This window comes from Theropithecus gelada, chromosome 3 (genome assembly GCF_003255815.1).
Source record: "Theropithecus gelada isolate Dixy chromosome 3, Tgel_1.0, whole genome shotgun sequence".
NCBI lineage: Eukaryota > Metazoa > Chordata > Mammalia > Primates > Cercopithecidae > Theropithecus > Theropithecus gelada.
Genome location: NC_037670.1, coordinates 152,831,795 through 152,849,497, shown reverse-complemented (window position 1 = coordinate 152,849,497; position 17,703 = coordinate 152,831,795). Strand labels below are relative to the sequence as shown.

Genomic DNA, 17,703 nt, shown 5'->3' with positions numbered 1-17,703 from the left:
GGCCTATTTCCATATCTATAGAAAGTGGATGTAATACTATTTGTTCTCCACAACGCTGCTTATTGTAGAGATCCAATATAATAACGTGTATGAAAGTGCTTTATAGATGGCAAGGTGCTGTTCTGCTGTAAGGAATCCTTCTGATCATTATGCTTATTGTAAAGCAATCAGAACAGCCATCCCTACAACATAAGGTGTCAGCAACATGACCTCCATCATGAGGGAAGAAAAAAAGAACAAATTTCCCAGTGGAAAAGAGTGACCCAGACAAAGCAGAAAGACCAGTAAAATAACCCCAATGAGAGGAATAACAATTTGGATAACTTAATATCAAGTCCCAACCCACTATAACCAGTAACAAAAATGTTCTTCATTCTTATCAGAAGCAGTTGTCAGAGCCAAGGACAATCACTCCACCCTTTTCTAAGTCCAGGGTCAAACATTATTTTTTATTTGAGGCCGTGTGGTTGAAGTTAAGAGCCAGTCAGAGTTGATTTTGGTTCTCAGTACAAAAGTAAAGGGTCAAAGGGAGTGAGTCTCTTCCTTCTCTCAGAAAGAAATCCAGACTGGGACGAGGTTCCAGAAAGCTGTCAGGAATCAGACAGGCCAGGAAAGAAAGGCTCAGAGCATTCCTGGAGGGAATCTGTTGTTTCTCCCTTCCCAAGACCCATTTCTCCTGCTTTTTGGTAACAGACCCTCTTTTCCTTTGGGAAACTACCCTATCCCCATTCTCATTCCAAGTGCAATTGACCCCTTCCTTGCTTTGACTCAAATCTAACCAATCAGAGTACTGCGTTTTCCTGGCCCAGTGATTGCTTCAGCAATAGACATGTGATTCAAGCCAGACCAATGAAAGTCAGCTCTGGGACTTTTACTGTAAAAATTAGGAAGGAGCGCTCTTTTTCCTGGGGAATTGCCAACCTGGAAGGTATAGGCCTGGAGTTTTTGATGGTCGCCTTTGCCACTGTCTAAGAATAAAGCCAATGTCAAAGGAAGCAAACCTGAGATAGAGAATTATTCCTGTTGACATGGTTTGAACACTGGTTCAACTGCATAGGAAAAGCAAGGCAAGTGAGGGTAAGCAGGTTTAGGATTGGCTAGTTTGAGTAATTTCAGAGGGCTCTGGAGCATAGGGGCTGGCTCTAGTTGTCTGGTACCTGGCCCTGGGAAGATTAGGGCAGGGGATAGTGGCCCTGAGAATGGCAGCCCAATAGAGGAGGTGGTTGGGGTGTGGGCTCTAGATTGGTTGGTCTGCATTTGAAAGGTATGCACCCCTTGAGCTGTTTGCTATCTCTGGGAATTAGCTAACCCTGGGAGAATTGGTCCCTGAGGTAGCAGTGAGGTCCCAAGATGTCACAGCATCAGAAAATAAAGGAAAAACCAAAAAGACCAACTAATACAGCTGGGAAGGCTGAGGCCTCTCTCCACAGGGTCGCTTATCCTCTTGGAGGCCAGTCTGGGCTCCTTTGCATGGTGGCTGAAGACTTCCCTGCAGCGAGAGAGGACAAGCCCCCACAGGCAAGCACTTTTCCAACCTTTGCTTATGTCTTGTTTGCTGTTGTCCCACTGTGGCAAGCAGGTCACGTGGCCAAGCCCAGTGTCAGTGTTACGGGGAGCCTACCTTGGGAGTGGACACCAGAAGGCAGGAGTCACACCTGGGCGCCATTGCCACAGCAATCTGCCCACAGCCTCCCCCAGTTGGCCCTTCTATTGGACAGTAGTTCTGATGTGGAGACTAAGTCAAAGCTTGCCTTCTGCCACATTCCACCTGCTGATCCCCTAGCTCCCTCCAGTCTTGTCCACATGACAAAACTTTGGCAACCATGTCTGGCTTGGAATCCTCTAAGTTGACAGACTGCCCAGCATTCCACCTCCCCTCATACATCTTCTTTGTACCCAAATGCAAAGGGGACATGGGGCATCAGCTCTTGAGGTTAGAGACCCATTCAGCCAACAGGTTGTACCTACTTGGTGCCAGGATCTAGCCTAGGTGCTGGGGATCTAGCGGGAAACAAAACAGACCAAAAGACAATCCCTGCTCACTGGGAGCCTACATTCTTTTTTTTTTTTTTTTTTTTTTTTTTTTTTTGATGGAGTTTCGCTCATGTTGCCCAGGCTGGAGTGCAATGGCACAATCTCGGCTCACTACAACTTCTGCCTCCCAGGTTCAAGCGATTCTCCTGCCTCATCCTCCTGAGCAGCTGGATTACAGGCTCCTGCCAGCACGCCTGGCTAATTTTTTTGTATTTTTAGTAGAGACGGGGTTTCACCATGTTAGTCAGGCTGGTTCCAAACTCCTGACCTCAGATGATCCACCTGCCTCGGCCTCCCAAAGTGCTGGGATTACAGGAGTGAGCCACTGTGCCCAGCAGAGCCTACATTCTTATTGGGGTAGATATTAATTAAGCAAATGTACAAGTAAAATATATGAAAATGAAGAAGAGTGGATGGGGTGAGGAACAGGAAAACAATGACTATGATTTTTTTTTTTTTGAGATGGAGTCTCCCTGTGTCACCCAGGTTGGAGTGCAGTGGCGAGATGTTGGCTCACTATAACCTCTGCCTCCTGGGTTCAAGTGATTCTCCCACCTCAGCCTCCCAAGTAGCTGGGATTACAGGTATGCGCCACCACTCTTGGTTGATTTTTATATTTTTATTAGAGACGGAGTTTCGCCATTTGGCCAGGCTGGTCTTGAACTCCTGACATCAGGTGATCCACCCGCCTTGCCCTCCCAAAGTGCTCAGATTACATTTGTGAGCCACTGCACCCAGCTCTCATGGTCTCCTGGAGACACCTAGAAGCCAGAGTTCCTTCCCTCAATGTAGTCCTTGCAGGAAGAGTGACCTTCAAGGCCTCAGCACCCAGGGCTGAGGTCCAGCTGCCACAGCATGTCCTGCAGAGACCCCTGCAGCCTGCTCAGGGCCACCACCTCCGTGGAGTAGAGTGAAGCTTCCAGGACATCCCCCAGGCTCTCCAAGGTCTCCAGGCCACTGGCCAAGGGCAAATGGCAGCTCTTAGAGAAGGCCAGCAGGTGAAGAAGGTCCCGGAGATTCTCCAAGTCGTTGGATATTTGGATCACCTTTCTGGAAGGCAGATTGATGAGGATCTGTTGGTAGATTGCCAGTGTCTGGTCCATCTGGGATAAGGTCAGGACGGGTTGGAGCCCAGGAATGAAGTCCAAACCAGTGACCCTCTGTTTGGAGGAGACCGACTGCTATGCGGGAGGAAGAGGGAGAACAAGTGCTCAGCAAGTGGGAGGAATCACTCTCAGAGCCTTCCACCTTCCCGTGGCATGGAGGGTCATTCTCTTGGCTGCCTCCTTCCACCCTCCCTCACCACTTTGGCTCAGGCCCTTGTATCCTGTGCCCAGGTGACTGCCAAGCCTCTAAGATGGTCTCCAAGATTCCTGCTCTTCCCACACCATCCTTCCCTCCACTTCCCGACTTTCTCAGGTCATTCCTGTCTCTGCATGGCCTCTGCTGAAGAATCAGCCGTGGTTTCCTGTGTCTTATTTAGTGGAGTCTGTTCCCCAGGAATCTGAGGTCCTGCATAAGCACCCCCACCCCGTGCTTTCTCTAGTCCCTTTCACCCCCAGCCGAGTCCTCTCTCCCAGTCAGCTTTTCCAGGCAGTTCCTCCTCCTTAGAGATCAAGGTCGTACCCTCAGTGAGGTCCCCAACCCTGCTCCAGTGACTCCAGTTCCGGGAGGGCTCTCCCCATCCATCTGCCCACAGCACTGAGGCTGACACCTCCGTGGTGACTACCCTGGGCTCCCGTGATATCGTGTATTGACACCACCCCAAGTTGGGGCCCTCGGGAGCTATCACGTGCAGCCTTGCTGAGTGGCTAATATGCCCAGCTAATTTTTTTTTATTATTTTTGAAAGGAGACAAGAGTTTTTCTCTATAAAATGCCCAAGACTCTATCTAGTTCTGAGCCATCTTTGCTTCTGGACACCTAACTTCTCCTTAACTGCCCAAGACCACCATGAGACACCCACAATGACCAGGAGATGTCTCCGGAGAGCTGCATGCAGGGAGTAAAGAGGATTCACCTGCTTTAGCTAATTTAGGTCTCATAACAACCTTGTGAATAGTGTGTGATATCCCTATTATCCAGATGATGAAACCAAGGCTTAAAGACATTAAGGAACTTGCTGAAGATATCACAGACATCAGAAATGTGAAGATTCAAACTTAATCTTCCTAATTTCAAATACAGAACTCATCAGGAAAATAGCAGAAGGTCTAGGCCTGCTGGACCCCAGAGAAAAGACCAGGGTGGGCACTGACTGCTATTTGCAAATCAGTAGAGGGTTGAATGTGAAAAAGGGTAAACTCGCTCTTTTGGGTATCTTCGAGAGGCGGGGCCAGAGATCAGCTGGAACTACAAGAACCCTAATGACAAGCACATCTAGAGATGGGATAGAGGCCCCGAGGAGATGCTGCTGGGGGTCTTGCACTGCCATTGGGCTGCAAGGAATCTCACGGCTCCCTCTAGTCGTAGGCACTAAGATTCAAGGAAGTGAAGTCAGGGAGGAAGGCGAGCGCAGAAGGCAGGGACAGAGGGGAGAGGAAGGAAAGAGACAGTGGCTGTGGCTGCATGTGGCTCAGCTAATCTCTGAGGCCTGGGTTTCCCCTTGGTAGAGTGAAAATAAGCACTCAAGGCCTCATGATATCAGAGAATCCTATGATTTTTTTCTTATTTTTAATTTTTTTTTAAAAAAATTAGAGATAGAGGTCTTGCCATGTTGCCTAGGATGGTCTTAAAGCCCTGGCCTCAACTGATCCTCCTGCCTTGGCCTCCCAAAGCTTACAGATGTGACCCATCATGCCTGATCAAATCCTAAGATTTTTATTTATTTATTTATTTTGAGACAGGGTCTTGCTCTGTTGCCCAGGCTGGAATGTGGTGGCACAATCATGGCCCACTGCAGCCTCAACCTCAGCCTCAACCTCCCCAGCTCAGGTGATCCTCCCATCTCAGCCTCCCCTAGCTGGGACCACAGGTACACACCACCATGCCCAGCTAATATTTTTTATTATTTTTGTAGAGATGGGATCTCCCTATGCTGCCCAGGCTAGTCTTGAACTCCTGGACTCAAGTGATCCTCCTGCTTTGGCCTCCCAAAGTGCTGGGATGACAGGTACAAGCCACCACACCCAGCCCAAATCCTATGATTTTTTAAATGGAAACATGTAGCAAAGTCAAATGTTCTTGGGGTGGTTTAGAATTAGAACCACTCACCCATGGAATCCCAGCAGGTAGAGGGGCCAAAAGAAACAACCAGAAAGAGTGGAGCCCTGTGCTTTCAAATCCTTCTCAGCTTCCAGTAGGTGCCTGGCATTCAGGAGGCATTCAATAAATGTTTCTTGGACTATCTGGGTCCAGGCCCACCAGGAACCAGTGCTAGGCTGGCTGCAGTTCCACTTTGTCCCCTCAGACTCTCCTTACCGTGTGTGAAATGTCATTGATCCTGGTGACAATTGTCTTGATGAGGGTTTTGGTGTCACTTTGGACTTTTTGGATGGGCAAAGCTTGGATGTAGAACAGATAGGGCCAAAGCCACAAGAATCCCCACAGGGGTCTCCAATACATTTTCCTTCCCAGGATGTGCTTCTTGGGCCTGAAAACAGAAGGAACCACACATTGCAAGGAGCTGGTATCTCAGAATACATCCATCTGACCCATTACCAACCACATTACTGGATGGGGATGAAAATCAGCTTTGCTTTTTGCCCTGGCTACCATCCCCTCAAAGTCAAAGACAATTCATTATCTACCTATGTATTAATGAAATACATCCTCTTAGGAAGAGGATTATTGTCTGGTCAATAAAACCACCATGAGGTATCCTGTAGACCACAGAGCTGTGAGGCCAGGGTGTGATCAAATGGACATGGTAGGGATGATGTAGACTTCATTGCGTGCTTCAAGGGAAAAAGAACAGACTTTTAAGGCCTGGTTTGAACCCAGTCATTTACTCACTGAATAATTTTAATTTACAAAATACTCCACCTTCATCCCTGTAATATACCTATCTCTAGGCTTTTATGAGGATCAAATTAGATAATGCATGTGAAAGGGCTTGAAAGTGTTGTGAAATGTGCTCTATCATTACCCTGTCGTTAGCGATTATGCTACTCACCTGTCCTCTGCATTTCTCTCTCACAGAAGCTGATACTCTGTGATATCCTTTACCACTTGCTTCCTTACTTCCTTTCTCTCCCACCCACTGGGAGCCTGAATCCCACTAGCACTTACCTTCTAAATAATATGTCAGACACAGTGCTCGGCACCGAGGATGCAATACTGAGCAAGAGATGCTCTCTACCCTTGAGTGGCTTACAGTTTAATAGGAGAAGCAAACAGGTCAACGGGCCATTCTAAGCCAGGAGGAAAGAGCTTTGCAAAAAGGGCAGGTATGAGATACCACCAGAGCGCACATGGGGCTCCCTGGAAGAAGTGTCTCCTGAGCTGGGGATTGGACTGAATATGGGCTACTAAGAGTAGAAAGTGGTTGCCATAGTAGCTGAGAAATCAGGGGGCATAAAGACATGGCAGCGGGAGAGAGCATAACACATTCACCCAGAACGCTTGAAACTTCCAAAGTCTTGGAACTGTGAATTCTAAAATTAAAATAATATGCAGATCCTTGATTAAGCAGCAAAGTTTTAATGAGATACATGAGGCAAAAGGTAATAAAGTTAAATGTATGTGAGTCTGTGGCCAATGATCCATGCTAAGTATATGTGTATGAGCCTAATAATAAAATGTAAGTAAATATTAGGATGAAGGTTCTGGAGATGGTAGTAAAGTTAATCTCCGCTTTTCATGTTCTTCGTCGTCTGGGTCTTGATGAAAACAGGTAATACATTTTCTGTCCATAGATGGCAATATTAGTAGGTTTCATTTCTGGCAATACAATAAAAACAAGCAGTCTGTCTATATATTATTTATAATGTTTGATCAAAGCCATGTTTTTTTAATCTGAATTTTACAGAAGAGAAAAATATGGGGCTCAGGAAGAGGAGTCAACTTGCTCAAAGTCAAACAGGTCCATGTCAGAGTCAGGATTCAGATCCAGAGAGCAGGAGTGCAAGCCACCCACCCCTCCAGCCCCTCAAAGATTTAAGGAAAAGCCCAAATCACACCCCAATTTCCAGTCAAGGGCATCTGCTGGGAACATGGCATTTGGAAATGAATACCCTGCTCTGGAATGAAGCTATGGTATTGTACCCCCATCTCAACTTCAAACATGAAAAGTACCATGTATCAAGTAATTTGGGAAAAGGCAAATTTATGTCTTAAAAAAGTAAAACTTCCTCTATTAACTACTTGTTACCTGAGTAATACACCAAATGTCTGTGTAACAGAGTTAAATAGTGCTAATCCTCAATACGATTTCATGAAACCCTAGCAGAGATGGGCGGGTGTAGTGATTAGGCTCCGAGGCTCCAGCTCAGGCTCCACTCTTGTTAGCTTTGTGTCTCTGGGAAAATTGCTTCCTTAAAGCGTCCTTTCCTTTCAGCAAAATGGAGCTAACACCACCACCTGGCTCAAAAGGGTAAATGAGATGAACCTGTGAAGCCCCTGCTCATGGTGTGCATGTCCAGAGCAGGGTGAGGGGAGTAAATTATTATAATTACCAGGCAGGGCTTGAAATGCTGGGCAACACTACCTGTAGCCAACTGTGAATCAAGTATTTGGCCCACTGCCTCCCACGGGCTATCTCAACAGGGTGCTGGTGTCTCTGGGTCTTCCCCATGCCGCACAAGATCAGCTTGCCTCCTTTTCTAAGATTCACGTGTTGATGACACCCTCCTACTCAAGAGAATTTATTACCAGATTAACTGTGGTCATAGTCACTCTCATATAATGACCATCCTCTAATAACTAAGTGGAAAAACAGTTTTATAAGCCGCCTCTATCACCACGGATAATATGCTTCAGTGGATGCTGGAAATAAATTGTGGTTCCTTGAAAACATGGAGCTGAGAAGCTGCCGCTGAGTAAGGCTGCCTAATAGGAGAGGCCAGGTTTAGGGGAAACCCATGAGGGTCTGCAGAGAGAACTGCTAGCAGGTCCATCTGAGAGCAAAGTGCTTGCAAGAATCTGCCCCACCAGCACACAACACGTAACACAAATGCTCATACACACATCACATACACAAATCAACACAGATCACCCCTTTAGTAGAGGCTGCTAGTCTTTCCCAGTATCTTGTCTTCCATTCTTCCCCAGTCATAGAAAACTCCAAGTCTTAGGTAGGGATATGGCCATCTAGAATAACTACTTTACGTCTCAGAGTCTCCCAACTAGGTGTGGCCATGTGACTAAATTCTGGCCAGTGAAATATAAGCAGAAGTGTCCTGTGCCAGCTCTCAGGAACCTGCCGTGTGCCTTCGTCTCTTCCTTTTTCATCTCTTGCTCCATTCTGATGCCTGGACTGTAGATATGGTAGCCAACGTTCTAGCACCATCTTGAACCAGGGGGATGAAGGCCTCACCTTATCAACAGCAGGGCAGGGAGCTGCAGGAGCTCGGTTCCTGAGGTTCATGGAGCTGAGATGCCATGCTGGTCTTGGACTACCTATCTCTGGACTTGTGCTGGGTGTGTGTGAGAGACATAACCTCTGCCTTTTAAAAGCCACTGTTCTTTTGGGTCTCTGCTAAATGCAGCCAAACTTAATGCTAACCGACTTAACGCATGCCAACATGGGCATCAGAAAAGAGTGGGCATTAAGTCTTCCTTGGTTCACCTGAGTCTTAGTACCTGGGTGGGGCCTGGCCATGGCCCGACATGGGAAAGAAGAATGACTGCGAGGAGGAGGAGCAGGGTTTAGGGACAAGGAGAGGAGGGATAATTCAAGGCAGCAAATAGTTGGTGCAAAAGTAACTGCTGTTTTTGCCATTACTCTTAAAAACCACAATTACTTTTGTACAAACCTAATACAATTTCATTGAGCATAGTGCCTGACACCCCATAATTACTCAATATAGGGTTGATGGTTGGCAGCTAACATGTGTTGATCGCCCACTGTGGGCCAGAAACAGACATGAAAAAGATATGGAACCACAGGAAACTGGAATCAGGAGTGGGAAGGGATGGGGCAGAGGCTGATGGCTTTCCCAGGGAAGCCTAGGTAGCGTACACAGTATTTGATTTTGTCAACTACTTACATAAGATATTTGTTAAAAATATAAGTAAAGAACAAAACTGTGCCCTTAAGCAACTGGTTTGGGAATTTACATATGTAACTTCAGTGCAAGGAAGAACATTTATTTATTTATTTATTTATTTATTTATTTTGAGACGGAGTCTCGCTGTGCTCCCAGGCTGGAGTGCAGTGGCGTGATCTCGGCTCACTGCAAGTTCCGCCTCCCGGGTTCACGCCATTCTCCCGCCTCAGCCTCCCAAGTAGCTGAGACTACAGGCGCCCGCCACCACGCCCGGCTAGTTTTTTGTATTTTTAGTAGAGACGGGGTTTCACCATGTTAGCCAGGATAGTCTCGATCTCCTGACCTCGTGATCCACCCGCCTCGGCCTCCCAAAGTGCTGGGATTACAGGCTTGAGCCACCGCGCCCGGCCAGAACATTTATTTTTATTTATTTATTTTTGAGATGGAGTCTTGTTCTTTACCTAGGCTGGAGTGCAGTGGTGTGATCTCAGCTCACTGTAATCTCTGCCTCCTGGGTTGAAGCAATTCTCTTGCTTCATCCTCCTGAGTAGCTGTAATTACAGGCATGCACCACCAGGCCCGGATAATTTTTTTTTTTTTTTTTTTAATACTATGTTTCCCTCTTGTTGCCCAGGCTGGAGTGCAATGGTGCAATCTCAGCTCACGGCAACCTCTGCCTCCCAGGTTCAAGCCATTCTCCTGCCTCAGCCTCCCAAGTAGCTGGGATTATAGGCGCCTGCAACCATGTCCAGCTAATATTTTGTATTTTTAGTAGAGATGGGGTTTCACCATGTTGGCCAGGCTGGTCTCAAACTCCTGACCTCAGGTGATCCACCTGCCTCGGCCTCCCAAAGTGCTGGGATTACAGGTGTGAGCCACCATGCCCGGCCTCATTTTTTTTGTATTTTTAATAGAGACAGGTTTCACCATGTTGGCCAGGCTGGTCTTGAACTCCTGATCTCAGATGATCTGCCCACCTCGGCCTCCCAAAGTGTTGAGATTACAGGCGTGAGCCACCGCATCAGGCCTGAGCCAATGCGCCCGGCCAAGGAAGAACATTTAAACAGAAGAAATACCTTGGGTGACTCAGCAAAGAAAGTCATGATGCTTAAACTGAGGAATGCTAGAGTTCCTCAGAGCTGTGCTTGAGTCAGAGCACAGGGCCCTAGGAAAGTGGCTAACCTCTCTGGGACTCAGTTTTCCTGGCTATCAGATGGGGATGATATGAATCATAATGCCACCTGTCGCTGTTATGTGGCTGAAATGAGATAAAGCAGATAAAGTGCTAACTTCTTGCCTGGCACGTAGCCAACCCCAATGCCTTAGCTGTCATCACCATTATTTCCAGCAGAGGAATCAGGGAGGCATCATGGAGGAGGTGGCATTTGATAAGGGACCTGAGAATGGGTAGGAATTGAGTTTGTGAAGGTGGAGGAGAGGGCAGCCCTGGCAGAGGCAGAAGAACACAGGTGGGTTTAGGAGATGGCGGCTTCCAGCTGACACCAGGATGAGGAGTGGGGGAGGACTTGGGCTGGGATTGCAGGGGCAGTGGGCACCAGGTATGGAGACAAAGCTTTTCCTTCTGCACCCTGAGGAGCAAGTGTTTTCAGCCTGGCTGACTAGAAGGATGGAGATGGAAACTAGGAAACACATGAGGAGAGGTTTTGGAAAGAGGTGGTTGGGCTCCTGCTGATGTCCTAGTACTGGCTGGACATGTTGGTGAGCCTGTCCAGCTGCCGCTTGGAATTGGAAGTCTGAGCTCAGAGACAAATGGCTGCAAATGTAGGACCCAAGGGCCGACTGCAACTGGCAGGAAAGCACGGGGAGAGTATGGGTTGGGGTGAAAGAAAGGCCGCGGTCAGCTGTCTGCTTGAGCTGTAAAACCTCTCTCCAGAAGTTTCCAAAGCAGTTTTGAACATTTAGGAGCTGCCATTTTCTTCGAGTGAAAAGATGAGCTGATGAAATGTTGATACAGCATCATTCTTTCCTCTGAGAGCTACTGGAGCAGATCCTGGAGAGGAGAGGGGTCTCTAGGCAGGTGGTGGGCTCGCAGTGGGCGGTGTGCTCATTTGGGACGCAGCCTGCACTCTGCTATCTCCCTCACAGCCGGCTCCTCTCTGCACTCCCTGGGCCACCTTCTCCACAGGCTGCCTTCCTTCTCCTTTAATCAAGGCCCTGCTGCCCCATCTTCTACCCTCATCCCTAGCCATGGGTGGCCTGGGGAAGAAATGAGAAAAAGTAGAACGTGGAGCCCCTGGGGCTGCACGGATGAAACGTGGCTGGGTGCGGTGGCTCAGCCTATAATCCAGGACCTTGGGAGGCCAAGGCAGGAGGATCGCTTGAGCCCAGGAGTTCAAGACCAGCCTAGGCAACACAGCAAGACCCCATCTCTAAAAAAAAAGAAAAAAATTAAAAATTAGCTGGGTGTGGTGGCAAATGCTTGTGGTCCTAGCTACTGGGGAGGCCAAGGTGGGAGGTTTGCTTGAGCCCAGGATGTCGAGGCTGCAGTGATCATAACTATGATCACACACTGCACTCCAGTCAGTGTGACAGAGCGAGACCCCATCTCTTAAAAACCAAAACCAAAAGAGATAATGAAACAATCTCAGTAAACAGGGCAGCAAGAGAGGCTTATATAATGTGCCATCCACCCCACCACAAATTCTGCTGTCTGCCTCCACCTGGGTCCTCTGCGCCAGCCTCACTATTACTCATCCTCAGGTGGGCCCTCAACCCCATCCCCACTTGGTGGTTGTGTGCAGGACCCCTACCCCACCCTCCACCTCCTACCTCCCTAAGAAGCTGGTAGCCTCTAGACCTGAGCTCCATCACCTTCCCGCCATGGCAGGGGACAAGGCAAATAGAGGCAGACCCTCCATCCTGGGGACCTCAGTGTCAAAGTGGGAGTTGAGATGCGCAGAGATGTCTGCTGCTCTCTAGATCCAGGCTGGAGGGCCTCCTGAGCCAAAATCAGGCCTGCCCACAGCCTTCTGATAATAGCAGTGGGGAGAACAAAGCGAGTCTTTGGTATGCTACTGTGAATTAAATTCAGGTAACATGGTATTTACTATTAATTATAAGGGAAAAGCTTTAGCTAGTCTGAGTCCTCTCCCTATACACATTCTCCCATGGGACCCCCTCCTGTTTTCCCCTCCCACCCTTCCTTCCTTCCTTTCTTCATAACTTCCTTTCTTCCAACTCCAAGTTGGAAGGGACCTGGGGATGAGGAAAGAACAAAGGAGGAAATAAAGACAGTGAAGTTTGGATCTTGGTTCTCCAAGTTGCTCAGAATCTAGTGGAACAGACAGAAGCTTGAACAACTCATTTTAACACAACCTGGTGGAGCTTATGAGGGAAGAAGCATAGAACCCAAAGAACAAAGGGGAAGAGGGACTCTAGGGACGGGAGGAGAGCTTTGAAAGGGAGGCAGTATGTGAATTGAGACCTGAAAGACAGGCATTCCCCAGGGAAAAGAGGTGAAGCAGGGCATTCCAGGCCAAGCTCCGGAGTTGGGGAAAGCCATGGTTGGTTTGGGAGAATTCACTACGGTAGAGGGGTGGAGTGTGTGAGGCTGGAGAGCTAAAATTTGAGGGACTTAAGTCTGTTTAGTAGGGACCTGATGGGAGATCTAACCTACTCAAGGCACACATACACAGACACACACACACACATACACAACCCTTGGTGGCTATGTCTGCATTTACACTCCAGCCCCCTTGGCTACAACTGCCAGTGGTAGGCAAGAGACGAAGAGGCTCTTCTCTCCTCCCTTTCCTCCTCCATTCCTTCTCCTGACCCTGATTGGGTCAATCAACTGCTCTCTTAGGAACTTACAGTGGGGCTGCAGAAACTCCAGTTCATCTCTGTTGAGGGCTCAGAAGCTCTAGGGTAGCCACATTTGGCCTCATGTGCATGGGACAGCTGAGAGAGACCAGAGCCCACATAGCCACTGAGAGCCGGAGTACCGTCACCACCTGTGCTCCTTCCTAGCCTTCTTTGTGGTTCCTGGGTCCTCGTGAGGCCTGGTGGCTCTCCCCGTCCTTAGCCTTCAGGGTGAGATACTCTTTTCTTATACTCACTTGGATAGCTTTCAACTTTATAGATCTATTTTTCATTTGAGACATAGATAGATACATGTAAGAGAAATAAGTGTCAAGAAATAAAATTCACCCTTACCATGGGTAATGCACTCTTGAGAGTCTTGGCTCTTTTTTCAAATGTTGATCACAATATACAATTTGAAAAACACAGGGCCAGCATGAGCGATTTTCTCTTGTTTGCAACCAAAAGCCTCATTTGAGAAATCGTGTTAACATATGTAACCCTCAGACAGGGTGTGAGTACAGGGGTTACATTCTTTCTGTTCATCAGAAAGATCTGATCTCATCAGAGATACAGATAGGTTTCTACTCCTGTGTCAGCTCTAATCTTGTGTGTGTGTGTGTGTGTGTGTGTGTGTGTCAGGGTCTTGCTCTGTCACTCAGGCTGGAGTGCAGTGGTGTGATCAAGGCTCACTGGAGCCCCGACTTCCAGGGCTCAAGCAATTCTCCCACCTCTCAGCCTCCCGAGTAGCTGGGACTACAGGTGTGCACCACCACATCAAGTTAATTTTTGTTTATTTATTTTTTTATAGAGATGGGATTTTGCCATGTTGCCCCGGCTGGTCTGGAACTCCTGGGCTCCAGTGGTCCACCTGCCTTGGCCTCCCAAAGTGCTGGGATTATAGGCATGAGTCATGGTGCCTGGCCTCTGATCAGTTTTTGAGGCTCCCTCGAGCTCTGTGTGAGGGGCATCTGAAGTCTCCAACGAGACTCAGAAGGAGAGGCTGCCCTGATCAGTTAATGACACGTGTACCTGTTCCAGCATCTACCACAAGCCTGGAACACAGCAGGGCTTCATTAAATATTTGTTGCATGAATAAATGAAAGATTTCCCATTCTCGATCTGCATTGGCTAACCAGGGTAACCTAACTCCTCAATGGTTCACTTGCTCCCATCTTAAAGTCACATCCTAGAATTCACTTTGGCCCAGCAGGAATTCTTATGAGGTTGTCTTAATAAAGACAGAAAATGCTTCAGTGTCCAAGTCTCCCTTTCTTGGGGACCTTGGTCTGCTTCCTGCACTTCCTATGTGCCCTCTAGCACCCAGGTGGGCCAGGATTCCCTTCAGCTTCCTAAGCTCTGCTCCATCTTGACTGTCATCCCTAGGTACTCCCTCCCATGGACCCATTCGTGAGCCTGGCTCCTGCTCCTGCACTCTGGGACCCCTGCCCTTCTCAGAGACCCCTGCTCTGCCCTCCCGTCTTCTCTGCGGTTTCTCTTCTTTTCCTTGGCAACCCCCCCAGCCTGGAGCACCCCAGAGCAAATGTAATGTACACCCAGATGGAGACTAAATCTCCTATGGTATTAGTGAAATGTTGGTATGGGCATTGATTATAGATTCCATTCCAGAGAGCTAACAAACTGAGCAGGAAAGACGGTAGCATGCTGTCTGCTAAGCAACAAGGCACATCAGCTGTCACATGTGGAATAAGTGCAAAGGAGTCTGTGAGCCCAGACACCAAGTGTGTTGTTTTTAAGCAGAAACAACCTCTCTGTTTCTCTGAGACAAATGTGTGGACGAAGAATTTCAAGACTTTCTGCCAACCGGCCAGAATGGAGCTGCGGCTGCCAGACTCCTACCCCGGTGGGGATGGGGTAACTGACTGCCAGAGAATTTGGCTCAATTTTCCTTTAAATCACACCAGTGCTGTTCACAGATGCACAAGACACAAGGACTCTACCTTCCTGGAGCCCCTCTTTTCTCCTTGGCTCCCACGCCCCTGGGGGTTCTAAGTGGGGGTGGGACATTGACCCAGGTTCCGTCGTGGCCACCTCCGCACTCTGCATGGGCCACTCAGACGTGTGAGGCATCTGCCTGGGGCTGACGGGCAGGAATTCATTGCAACTTCCCTGGCTCTGTCCTTGGCACTTGGAGCCATTTCCTGGAATGGAGGGGGAGGAAAATATTTCCCCAAATACCAAGAAGAGTTATTTTGGGTATAAAATGTACAAAATATGAGGAGGATGCTCCTTTAGCCAACATGGAAAAGTTCCCCTCAGCCCAATGTCCACAACTGCTTGGGAAGGGAAAGAACCTGAAAGCATCCACTGTTTGTCTCTTGCTTTGTCTCCCTGCCTAAGTGAGAGGGATCATCAGTGTGGCCTTGTTTCTAAGGGCATTAGAACAGGAGCACTCACGTTGCTAGAAGCCTCCATATTTGGTTCTGCAGACAATCCTAATAGGAAAGAGATTGGGAACACTCCCTGGTTCCAGCTTCCCATGGCCCAGCTCAGAATCCTACAGAACAAACACAACTCCGGCTGCCAGAGGTCATTCTGCACTGCAAAGGAAGAGAGCCTGTGCTCCTGGAACGGTACCACCAAGTCTCTGCTCTTCGCCCACCTCCCCAAAGATCACCCTTCCAACAGAAATTAATCACCTCTTCCAAGTTGCTATTCTGAAATGACAGCCAGGCTACTTGTCTCACTTGGACCTAACTGTATTTAAGGAGTCACTTTCCCAAAACACCACCATCTTTAAACTATAGAAACAGGAGTGTAAAGGCGAAGGTGCTCACAGTGAAATCCAAACCAAGCGCAGACTGAAGGAAGGCTATAGGTGAGCCTGGTGGGCCAACAGCGCGTATTTAGCAGTCCTGGCTAGAAGTTGGCTAATAACCAGTTCTGAACCCCAACGACACCTCATTGTATGCATTGCAAAGAAGGCAATTTGCATGGCTTTGAGGACAGATCTGGTGAGGCCCTGCACAATTTCTCTGGAAGATTTTTGAGTCTTCCTGACACTTGTTTCCCCCACCTCTACTCATCATTGCCTTCCTCCTGGGCATTGGCCTTATACAGCCCCTCCCATTCAGAAGTCAGGAACTTCCCTGGAAAATGAAGCCTGAATTCCTACTCGCAGAGCAAGGCAATGTCTAGGTCTGAGACTGATCACTTGCATCTGCGTCCCTCCTACCCCCAAGTTTATCTCCTCCAGACCGGGGTGGGACACCCTGATCTTTGGGGATGTGCCCAAGGCAATTTCCAGTGCATCTTAGCTCTGCGAATGCCACGAGGTTGGTGGGTCTGACAGTCTCCCAGGGACCTGGCTGGTTCTGCAAGGTCAGAGCCCTGCCTTTTGGGCACCGGCACAGCCCAGCAGCGAATCCAACGCTCCTCCAATCCCAGTAGCCTTCTCTCTGGCTAGAACTCGGTACAAAGCTATCACAGTCCAGAACTGAGCCATCCCTCCTGACTCAGTTTCCCCGGGATCCAGAGTGGGGTGGGGCGCTGTGGCCTGCCAAGAAAGACCAGCAGAGAAGGAGGAAGGAGCGCGCCGGGGCCTTACCTTGCAGTCGCTGGCTCCGCGATTCCTCCGGGGCTCCATGCCTGCCCGCCCCTCTTATAGCGGCCCTTCACAACTTGCGCAACTGCCCTGCAGGCCCCGGGGCACTCCAAACGCCAGCTTCCGCCCCGCCCCTCAGGGTAGCGACGTGCGGGGCGGCTGCGAGCCCCGGGCCCGCAGTGTGCGCCTCGCGGGGCCTCGAGGGAGGGCCTCGGCTCACCAGGAGCCACGCGCGCACCCTCGGGTACCTCCCAAAAATTTGGGGTTGGCTGGCAGGAGCGAGAAGTCCTCGATGTCCCGCCAGAGGCTCTGGCGCGACTATGGCGCAAGGATCGGCCCCTCGGGAAGGTGCGGGGCGCGGCCGGGGCGGGGGTGACTGTGAGGGGCTCCGTGGAGCGGGCTGGGGCATCCGGTGGCGCCCTCGCTGGCCCGGGCGCGGCCTCCGGGCGGGAGCGAACCAGGACTCGGCCCCGACGGCCCTGTAAGCCCGGGAAGCCCAGTGTTAGAGGGAGCGGCCGGCCTGCGCCAGGTGCCCCCACCCAGAATGGGGGGTTGGGGGGTTCTGCAGTCCCACCCCTTCTCTGGCACGCGGAGAATCGAGTTCCAAGCCTCAGGGCAAGTTGTCTCTGGTTGGCACCCAAGGGAGTGCATGCTCTCTGGAGGACTCCAGGCGGGCACTGCGGCCTTTGGGGACGCTCTGGACTCACTGTGGGTCTCCATCCTCAACCCCGTATTTCCTATGTACAAAGTGGGGGTTGCAGGGGTGGTCCCAGATGTAGCCAGGTTTTCCTCATCATAGCCTGTGAATGGGGTGGCAGGCTTGGTTCACCTGCATCGTTTGCAGTTCCCCGTTTTACATGGTTTGTTTTGTTTTGTTTTATCCTTGGGCTTCAGGGATGAGGAAACTAAGCTCCAGGGAGGTTAAATGACTTCCCTTAGAATCTGCAGCTGGTAAGGAATAGCGATGGGCTGGGGACCCAGGCCTATTCTGGTCCCCACTGCGCAGAGCAGCTCCAAAAACAAACCTCTCCATTAAGAACCAACCCAGCCGGGCGTGGTAGCTCACGCAGGTAATCCCAGCACTTTGGGAGGCCGAGGTGGGTGGATCACCTGAGGTCGGGAGTTCCAGACCAGC

The 17,703-nt window shown here is 49.5% G+C and overlaps 1 protein-coding gene across 2 annotated transcripts; it reads right to left on the bottom strand.

Moving 5' to 3' along the window:
* Window positions 1–2,725: 2,725 nt before the first annotated feature.
* On the bottom strand, window positions 2,726–16,705 carry LEP (leptin). Of its 2 annotated transcripts, none has more exons than XM_025380272.1 (3): window positions 16,572–16,705; window positions 5,454–5,625; window positions 2,726–3,212 (listed from the first exon to the last, which is right to left on the bottom strand). In XM_025380272.1, the coding sequence occupies exons 2-3, from the start codon at window positions 5,595–5,597 to the stop codon at window positions 2,856–2,858; spliced, it is 501 nt and encodes a 166-aa protein (XP_025236057.1). In that variant the 5' UTR covers window positions 5,598–5,625; window positions 16,572–16,705; the 3' UTR covers window positions 2,726–2,855. The 2 variants fall into 2 exon arrangements, with proteins under 2 accessions (XP_025236057.1, XP_025236056.1); XM_025380271.1 differs by having other exon boundaries at window positions 2,726–3,215; window positions 16,572–16,703.
* Window positions 16,706–17,703: the final 998 nt, after the last annotated feature.

Coding starts and splice junctions, on each gene's coding strand:
- LEP (XM_025380271.1), bottom strand. CDS start 5,597: ATGTATTGGAGACCCCTGTGGGGATTCTTGTGGCTTTGGCCCTATCTG. Junction 3,216..5,453: donor TCAATGACATTTCACACACG/GTAAGGAGAGTC, acceptor CCTCCCGCATAG/CAGTCGGTCTCCTCCAAACA.